Below are 10,335 nucleotides of genomic sequence, written 5' to 3'. Positions count from 1 at the left end.
GACTATACAAGTCACGGACAAAAATGTTGAAAATGTCCACCGATTGGTCGGCTTACAGATTCTTCATCGAGAATATTGCAATTGTATTTACCTTGGAAATGGCATTTCTATAAAGGAGAATGTGGCTCCCTTTATGTAAGGATTCGTTTTTCTTTGCAAACAAATAACAATTTAACACGTTACTTATTTATATGTGTGACTATATTATTTATAGGTAAGGAAGAATATCTCTTTAGTTGTAAGGAGCTAAATGATGTTCTTCTACTAGTGCAATACTTTGGGTACTGACTTTCTGATATGATCTAATTAAAAAATGTCACGCGTTCTTTATTTATTAAAGCCGAAGAAAAATTCCATATCAGATGTTCTTTGCGCTATATAAAACAAAGAGTAGTTCCTTCTTGGATTTTCTTACATATCATCTATAAAAACCTTTTGGTATGATTATTTTCTCCATTATGGAGTCACCAAGAATTGCTATGAAAGTTATAATCACTCTGTTTTGCTCTTGCATGCTTTTGTCAGAGTCACATTTCACCACTTTTACTGCCTTGGCTTTGGAAGACTGTGAGTTTCCCGCCATCTTTAACTTTGGAGACTCTAATTCAGATACTGGTGGATTGGCCTCGTCCCTTTTGGAACCACCCCCTCCTTACGGCGAGACCTTTTTTCGTAGGCCGACTGGAAGGTTCTCCGATGGCCGCCTCATAATCGACTTCCTGGGTATGTATTCGGTCATCTCTTAATCTTCTCACACTAAGAGAAACTGCTTTTTGTGTTATTCCAACGCTCTTCCTATTGAACATGTTCACATAGGCAGCACACATCATATACTTTGTTCTGGATTGTAAATCATTATCTTTTTCTGATTTTAAGAAAGCCAAAATTATGTTTTTTTAATTGTTTCGAACTTGAAATCTCTTACTAACTGTAAATTAAGATTTCCAGGAGGAATGCTATCTTTATACATGTTTATAAAATTCAAAGTAGAACATTATGGTTTGAACCCGTGGAGCCAATTTCTTTTCTGTTGTTGAATCCCGTAAAATTCAAGGTAGAACTTTATGGTTTAAACCCTTGGAGCCGATTTCTTTTCTGTTGAATCCAACATCATAGTTTTCTTGGTGTGTTCCATGTTAAAAGGATCCAATGAACTTTGTATATGTTTTCCAATAGTTACTTCTCACGGATTGGGGAGCAATGCACTGGTACAATCACTATAAAAAAAATTCCCTTTCCAACGTAATAATTTCGTCGGGCCTACTAGGGTTCCATCGCCTTTTATTTTGCCCGACGAAATATCGTTGTGCAACGTCTGTTGTGTAAAACTCGTTGCTCAAATGCTTACCCGACAAAATATAATACTTGGTCAGGTACGTTATGTTTACTTGACAAACATCAAGTAAAGTACGTTGACTACTTAGCCCGAGACATCTTTTCCTCTGGCACATGGAGATAAAAAATATATATATATATTTTTCCTGACGGAAATTCATCGGGCAGCTAATTTAAAGAAAAATACAAAAAAATACAAATACATGCTCGACAAAATAATTCGTCGGGCAAAATTTTTATTTTTATATTCATAAATTAAAAAAAAAATAGTTTTAATTATATTAAAATAAAAAAAAATCACAAAAATAAAAAAAAATATGTTTAATTATATTAAAACTAAAATATTCGTACAAATGTATGTAAAATATCCTAAACTAACCACTCCTAGGGTGGCTGGACGGATGGCGGCTGAAGGTTGATTGGAGGATTGAGGAGGCGAATGCTAAAGGCTACCATTGCCTAGGCCATCCCAACAATGTAGCGCTTCAACTCCTCCTCTCTTTGGCCTTGTGCTTCATTTCGCAAGCGCATTTCTTCTCGAGCTTTTTCTTCTCGCTATTGCAGGGCCACTAACTCCATCTCCAACCATTGGAGTTTGGAAGATGCCCCGCTTGTAGTCTGAGAGCTAGTAGTACTTGTAGTACTTGTTCATTGCCCAAACTCTGAGGGTGGATCAGTAAAAGCCTCAACAGAAGATGCACAAGTCTAGTAGTACTCGTGCAACTTGTACTTCCACTCCTTTACTATCCAATCCACACCCGCTTTAAGTACCCGAACATACCCAGATGTTCCATGTCCATGGAGAAGTTGACATGAAATACACACCAAAAGACAAGTGTATAAGTTAAAAATATACATTAAATAAGTAAAAGTAATAAAAATAATAAATTAATAAAATTTCATACTTACCGAGATTTGTCTCATCATCTCATCCAACCTGGGGGAGAGCCACTCCCATTAAGGGGCGAGCAGGGGCAGGCCTGGCCCAACCTCGTGTCGTCCCGATCTGTGAACATGCCTAGCAGATGGGGGCACTCAGCATATGGAAGTAGATGTAATGGGGCCAGCCGTCAACTCCATCGCGGCCGCCTAGGTGCTACATCTGCAAGACATTTCACAGTATTCCTACAAATTAAATAATTTAAATCCTACAAAATTCACAAAACAATCCCCCCCACCCCCCAAAACCCCGCAACCCACCCTTTCCCCAAACCTACCCACCACCCCGCAATCCACTACCCCATTGTCCCCTAAACCCGACCCTTCTTCCCACCCCGCAACCCACTTTCCCCACACCTCATCCTCCACCCATCACACAATCACAATTTATAAAATTCCTACAATTAACCAAATCAAATTCGAAAAAGAGTGAGTGATCATGCCTTTGTGAGAGAGATAGGAGAGAGCAGAGAGAGATCAGATAGCAGAGAAAGGGAGTAGAGAGAGCATAGAGTTCAGGAAGCGCCGCGAGGATGAAGAAGAAGAAGGCTCTCAGTATTATAATACAACACACCCCTGCCCGACGGAAAGGTTCGTTGGGGGAAGTCTAAAAGTTATGACACATGTTCCTAAACCTTTAAAGCTCGTTGGGAACACTAAACAAATTAATCGGGGAAAGTCACTTAAACATGTCTGCGCATTTCAATTTTTGACGAAAAAAATAGTGGGAAATAAATTTTGCCTGACGAAATTTTCTAACACTTTAATTTGTGAGGAAATTTGATTTTGATTTTTTACGTTTGCCTCATGAATTTGGCAATGTAGCGTGACGAAATTGTGTATGTTTGCCTAGCGACCTATACATATTTCGTCAGGAAAACATAAAAAATTTAGGATTCTTTAGATTTAAATCCTTGCAACTTTTAAACTCTAGACAAAAACTCACATATATTATAACTTCTAAATAAAACCAAATTTTAAAGATGATATCATGTTAGATAAAAAGATGTCCATGAATTTGTGTTTATTTACAAAATCATGCCACCAAATCTCTTATACATTTCTTTTAGCTAGACATTTAATTTGTTTAGTATATTTTTTATATTGTGTGAACTCCTCCAATCCAAAATCTAATTAGATCAAATATATACGGACATATATTCTACATTTATGTATACTAATACCATAAAAAGAAGTAGGTAAATTAATTTTGTTACAAATTTAAAAAGTAGGCACATTAATTTTCATGTAATTATACAGTAGGTAAATTATTTTCATAAAATCAAACAATAATAGATATTGTTTTCAAAAAATTAATTTTCATAGTAGGTAATTTTTTTCATGCAATTATACAGTAGGTAAATTATTTTCATAAAATTAAACAATAAATATTGTTTTCAAAAAATTAATTTTCATAATAAGTAAACTATTTTCATGTAATTATACTGTAGGTATAAAATTAAACAATTGATATTGTTTTCATAAATTAATTTTCATAGTAGGTAAATTATTTTCATAAAATTAAACAATAGATATTGTTGAAAATAAACACTAAATTAGGTATATTCAAATTGAAATTTATTGTCGAAATTAAAAAAAAAAAAATCCACATTAATTCCTCTATCTAGAACCATATTTCATGGCTACAAGACCTTGCCAAATTCAATGCACGTGATCAATTAAAACAAAATTACAAGAACTTTCCATACTGGCTTAGATGGGGTATATTAGGGATCCAAAAAATATAAAAACGGACACACAAACTTAATTTGGTAAGTTGCTTAGTTGGATCCTAATCATTGGGTTTTATTCGAATAAATATTTTATGATGGGCTAGAGGCTAGGAAAAATGAGTTTGGAGGGGGAAAGTTAAATTTTCAGTAAAATTTATTTATTTTTCCATACTTTTTTGGTTTAATTTCAAACGGTTAAAAGATCATCGAATTTGATAATCAGGTCAATTCAATGCATGGTTAGACTTAAAAATTTCTTACACGACACGTTAACATGACATGAAAACGACCCAAAATAACGGATTTCGGGTTAACATGATAACTAATCGAATCGTTATCGGGTTAATCATTAAGAACTCGTTAATAACGAGTTTAAAAGCAGGTAACACATGGATAACTCGTTTTGACATGTTAAGAAAAAAATTATTTTGATGATTTTAAAGTTAAACTACTAAATAAACTTACTATAAAATACAATAGCCATAATGTATACATTGTAAATTAAATATGCATTATTGTATTATTATTCTATATAAGAAAATTTATTTTTTTATTTTTATTATAGAGTTTCTTATTATCATTAATGAGATGAATTTTACTTGACTTGTTGTCCGAATAAATATGTATTATTGTCCTAAACCCTAAACCCTAAATCATAAACTACACATTTGTGCGGCAAAACCTGAATGGTTTGTCGTGCAAAGGATGCTATACTATGCGCCAATTTTTTCCCTTGGCGCTAACCTGACGTAGGTAGCTTTGCCCATCATTTTTATTCTATCAGGTATAGTTTATTTGCCCGATTAAAGTTTGTTCGTTAGGCAAATGACATTTTCTAGTAGTGAACTCCATAACAACATCCCATAAATAATACAATATTATGTAGAGAGAAACTTGCACATGTTGTCGTATTGTTAACATGGGACACTAGAGAAGACAGGAATCCATGAACTTTAGGCTATATATCCATGCCCAAAATCAAGGTTTAAGTACAAATTTGCTTCTTAAAAGTTTTGAATTTTTTTTTTTCACTTTGGCCGTTGAGTTTTTTCACGATTCATTGTCTATTCCAGATGTTTAGCACAACGGTCCATTACGACAAATAAACCAAACTAGCCAAAGTGAATTGTGAAGAGCGCTAGTTTTGTCAACTTTTGTAACTAGTGTGAATGTTGCCCTTCGAACATAGCTAGATAAATAGATAATTGAGTATGTCATGACATTGTAAAGATCTCATATAGTCCTTTATAAGCCTCTGAAATATCTTGTATACCATGACCGATGCCCCAATTGGTCCAATACATGTGACCAGTTACCAAAAAAAAGAATTGCAATAGTTAAAAGATGGTGTGCAATATCTGTCAGCTATAGACCTCTAGTTATTAGATCTAATCCTCCACGAAAAGTAAGAAATTCCTCATATTTTGACCAATTCAAGGTGAAAAATGGGGTTGCTCCCTCAACAAAATTGGGATAAAGTTGAGTTGAATTTATTTTTAAAAGTTTATAAACAAAGTTACAAAAACCAGTTTCAAGGTAAACTATCCGTAAATTCAGAGGGTAAATTTATGATTAACCATTTCATAAATTCAAAAGGAAAATCAAACGTAGTCATTTAATTATCTCACTTGGTGTTGTAATTGTTGTCTGATAAAACTTTGTGATTAAGTAAAAAGTGTAGGTCACCCTTTTCTAAGCGCATATCTGGATTCTCTTGGGACCAACTTCTCCTATGGGGCAAACTTTGCCACTGCAGGTTCCACTATCAGACTGCCAAATCGCTTCATACCAGCTGGTGGATTTAGTCCCTTCTACCTCAATATACAGTACATGCACTTCCTGCAACTCAAATCCAGATCGCAACTCTTAAGGCATAAAGGTGATGTATAAATACCAATTCTACGCAATAACGTTCAACGAACGTTCAACAAACGTATCCTTTGTTATTGTTTGATAATGCATCAATACTATGTTAGTACATTAGTACAAAACCTTAGTGATATTGACACATTTTTTCTTTAATAGGTAACATTCATCTGTAATAGAGCCGGACTATACTCATAAAACTTTAGTGCTTCGCAATAATTGTGAAAAATGTTTTTATTTGTTACATGTAAAAATTTATTTTTTGTGCAAACAAATCATAGTTTGACATGCGTATGTAAACTTTTCTTTTCGCGTTTTGAATTAGTCATTTTTGTAACTATACCTCAGTCTGTAATTTACAACAAGGAATGAATTCTTAAGTGTAATGAAATAATAAATTGGGAATAATTGAGCTTAATTGATGAATTTGTAGGGGGAATATTTGCAAGTTTAATGCCCATGGAGGAGTACTTCTCTAAAGCTTTATACACATTTGACATTGGTCAGAATGATCTTGGGGAAGGGTTCTCTGATAACAAGACCATACATGAAGTCAATGCCTCTGTTCCTGATATAGTCAGTATGTTTTCAACAAATATTAAGGTAATCTTTTTGTCTTGTCATATTAAATGGGGTAAATTACACTTTACCAACTCAAGTTTGAAGTCTATTGCAACTTCATACAACATCTTTAAAAAATTTCACTTTCATACCTCAAATACTATTTTATTTCAATATAATACATCTGTTACATTTTCCATTCATTGGTCCGTTAAGAGCTGACGTGACTATCAAATATGTGCCACGTAGGAAAAATAATAATTTTTATGTATTTAAAATATTATAATAATTTATCTTATTTAAATAAATATTTTTTTTTTGTTTTTAAAAAAACTAAAACCCCATTCCCCCAACCCACCTCCATCTCCTTCACTCTCTTCACCTCCCTCCCATCCAAAAACCCACCCGATCTCATCCCACCCGCAACCTCCCCACCCCACCCCACCCGAATCGCCTGGAATGAGTGGCCTGGGTCGGAGTCGACGAAGAAGGCGTCGCTGGAGACGCGGATCGAGGCGTGCCAGGTTCTAAGATGGAAATTGGGTTCAATTTGTCCCCATTCAGGCCGACATTGTTCAGAAGTAGTTGGGTGAGGAGTTGCCACTCTCGCTGGAGTTCGAAACTGTGGAGTTAGGATGGTGGGTCAGGACCCTGCTACTGCGATGCGAGTCCACAAAATTTTATTTTGATCTTTTAATGTCAGAGTTCAGGAATGACAAAGGTGGTTCGCAATGGCGAGTGAGGGGAAAATTTTGGATATTTTTTATCATTTCTCAAAACATTTCTTAAGAATATTTCTTAAAAACAATTTTTTTAAGACTTAAAAATTTGATTGGTTTGCAATTTAAAAATTTTAAATCTTACGACTTAAACTAGACAAGGAGATCTAAAAAGAGGAGGTCGCAGGAGAGGAAGAAAGAGGAGAGATGAGAAAAGAAAGTAAGAGATGATTGAAGGAAAGAGAAAGAAGTGAGAGGATCGGATAGAAAGGAAGAGGAGAGAGAAAGACCCGAGAAAATGAAGAAAGTGGATTGGATGAGAGACGAGAAAAGTAAAAAAAAAAAAAAGGGAAGAGAAAGAAGAAAAGAGAGAGAGAGAGAGAGGGGAAGGAAGAGAAAAGAAATGAGTGAGTTTAAGTTTAAAAACTCTAAAAACTCACTTTTTATATTTTTACAGAATAACCTATATTTTTTAGTTAGTCTTGAATTCAGTTTTTTAAAATAGTCATACCAAACAAGTTTTTAATACCTAAAATTTGAAAATTGTTTTTGAGTTTAAAAAGTTGGATTCAAGTAGAGTACCAAACAGACCCTTAATTTTTTGGTTTTTTAGTTTTGCTGGGTTGTTGAGGATTTGAAATTGAATGGATAGGCTTTGCATATTCTTTCGAAAGATAACAGGGTGTGTTTGGTTAGAGGGAAATTGAAAAGAAAATGGGTAGGAAATGTTTGGATTTCTTTGTGTTCTGTTGAGTGTGGGAAATTTTGGAACTTTTTCAGTTTTTGACTTTTGGGATGGAGATTGACGAATCTGGAGCAAGATGGAGATTGAAGGTTGTGGGGGGGAGGGGGGGGGGGGGGGGGGGGGGGGTGGGGGTGGGTGATGGGGGATGGGAGATGGTGGGGAGAAGGGGTGGGGAAGACGAAAGGGACTTTTGGGTTTTATTTTATTTTATTTTATATTTATATTTTTCTTTAATTAATTATTTTAATATTTTAAAATTTTTATTAAGCGTTTAGCCACTTGGCACAAATATGGCAGTTACATCAGCATAAATGAAGACCTCATATTTGCCACATCATCACTTAACGGTTAACTTAACAGATTTTTTAACGGTTGTATGAAATTAAAATAAAATGATAAGTAAATGTATGAAATTGAAATGTTTTAAAATGTTGTAAGAAATTGAAATCGATCCCAAACGTGCAGGGTTAAAATATAATTTACCTTATTAACTTCGATCTCATACAATTTGGTGTGGCCATGCGTTCAACAACATAAGGATTTGACAAAATAAAATTTTCAATCTTTTCTTATTGCTGCTTAATTCTTTGTTCACTGATGATGCTAATTTTGTGATCTCACAAAATGTAGAAAATATATGATTTGGGAGCAAGATCATTTTGGATCCACAACACTGGGCCGACTGGCTGTCTCCCTTTCATTTTATCTAATTACCCATTGGCTCAAAAGGACGAGGTTGGCTGCGCAAAGTCTTTCAATGAAGTTTCTCAACATTTTAACCACAAACTGAAGGAGGCCACAATTCAACTCAGGAAGGGTCTGCCTTTGGCTGCATTCACTTATGTTGATATCTATTCTGTCAAATACTCTCTTTACAAGGAACACATAAAATATGGTTAGTCACTCAACCTGTCAATATCGCACAATGTATTAACGACCAACAATCATCTACACATTTATGCAAATTCAAGGGGATGATAGGAAATAGTATTCTTGTGTGCGTTGATTATCAATCACGTAAGGTTTATGCACATAGATTCCAAAATATATCTTATATGACATGTGATGTGTCGATTAAAAAATTATGACAATAATCTAGGATTCTACATCTCAACAATTGGCACTTAAAACGTAAAAATATAAATAGGGCTTAAAATTGTGATCCCTTGAGCACTATTCAAATGGAAATCAGCTTAAGTAGAGAAATTCCAGGATTGATATTTATTTTCACTTGTACTAATTGGTTGAATTCTTCTTTAGGGTTTGAGCTCCCTCTTGTTGCTTGTTGTGGCTATGGGGGCAAGTACAACTATAGCAATAGTGCTGAATGTGGAGCAACAATTAAAGTCAATGGAAGCCAAATATTTGTTGGTTCATGCAAACGGCCATCAGCTAGTGTAATTTGGGATGGCATTCATTATACTGAGGCAGCTGCCAAGTTTGTTTTTGATAAAATTTCAACTGGAGAATTTTCAGATCCACCCCTTGCCTTCAAACAAGCATGTCACAGAATTATTTTAGATTAACTGATTACAACAATGTTGGATGTTGAATGTTGTAACTTTTCTCTGGTCAATACAAACCTTGTACCGGGTCCTTCGATCATTTCAAGTAAAATTAAGAATTAAGGACATTAGATAAATAAATAACAATGGTCTTTTTTCTTCGAAAAAAAAAAACCATTGCTCTTTGATAGGGCCGAGAGGACTGAGGAGCACACCAGAATGATCTTCTAGTCCAATACGTGAAATAGCCTAATGTTAAAGCCATATATCCATGCTTCCTGAAAAAAACCCTTTCTAGCTAGGAGCTGACTTTAAAATAGCTTAAAATTCTCATTATAGCCGCCACGTGACCCTTATTTGGAGAGTGCATGAATTAAGTAACAACACTGACAACATAAACTATGTCTGGACGAGTAACGACAAATAGATCAATTTTCCAGCCAACCCCTAATATCTTCCCTTATCAGGATAAATACTCAAATATGTTTGTAATTTATGCACAATAGAAATCTCTGCTAGCTTGCAAGCTAACATACTAGTTTTAGACAACAAATCTAGTGCATATTTCCATTGAGACAAGTAAATACCTTGAATTGAGCCACCTCAATCCCTAGGAAATACTTCAAACCTCCAAGTCTTTCGTCTCATATTCGGAGGACAAATACGTTTGTAATTTCTCAATTTCTTAAACATCATCACCTGTAACAATCATATCATCCACATATATAATCAGTAAGGTCACTCTACCACCCTTAAGTTTGATAAACAAGGTGTGTTCAGTGTTCCCTTGGTGATAACCATATTTTTTCATGGCTTGAGAAAACGTTTTTTTCATGGCTTCAGTAAACGTTCATGTCTGAGGTGACTGTTCCAATCCATAAAGTGCCTCTTTGAGCTGACATACTTTCCCAAAAGAATTATGTATACCATAC

General features: G+C 34.7%; 1 protein-coding gene across 1 annotated transcript; it reads left to right on the top strand.

Moving 5' to 3' along the window:
- Window positions 1-455: 455 nt before the first annotated feature.
- LOC137726108 (esterase-like) lies at window positions 456-9,424 on the top strand. Its single transcript, XM_068464982.2, has 5 exons — window positions 456-723; window positions 5,677-5,886; window positions 6,307-6,476; window positions 8,529-8,793; window positions 9,159-9,424. Exons 1-5 carry the CDS (start codon window positions 459-461, stop codon window positions 9,422-9,424), a joined length of 1,176 nt encoding a protein of 391 aa, XP_068321083.2. The 5' UTR covers window positions 456-458.
- Window positions 9,425-10,335: the final 911 nt, after the last annotated feature.

This window comes from Pyrus communis, chromosome 15, assembly GCF_041283825.1.
Source record: "Pyrus communis isolate YQ-2024b chromosome 15, ASM4128382v1, whole genome shotgun sequence".
In the NCBI taxonomy this organism is placed as follows: domain Eukaryota; kingdom Viridiplantae; phylum Streptophyta; class Magnoliopsida; order Rosales; family Rosaceae; genus Pyrus; species Pyrus communis.
This window is presented reverse-complemented; position numbering and strand designations above follow the sequence as displayed.

Bases quoted from the DNA above. Each gene is read 5' to 3' on its own strand.
- LOC137726108 (XM_068464982.2), top strand. From the start codon at position 459: ATGGAGTCACCAAGAATTGCTATGAAAGTTATAATCACTCTGTTTTGC. The intron at 5,887-6,306 runs GTGATGTATAAA...ATGAATTTGTAG, and splicing joins GCAACTCTTAAGGCATAAAG to GGGGAATATTTGCAAGTTTA. The intron at 8,794-9,158 runs GTTAGTCACTCA...ATTCTTCTTTAG, and splicing joins CAAGGAACACATAAAATATG to GGTTTGAGCTCCCTCTTGTT.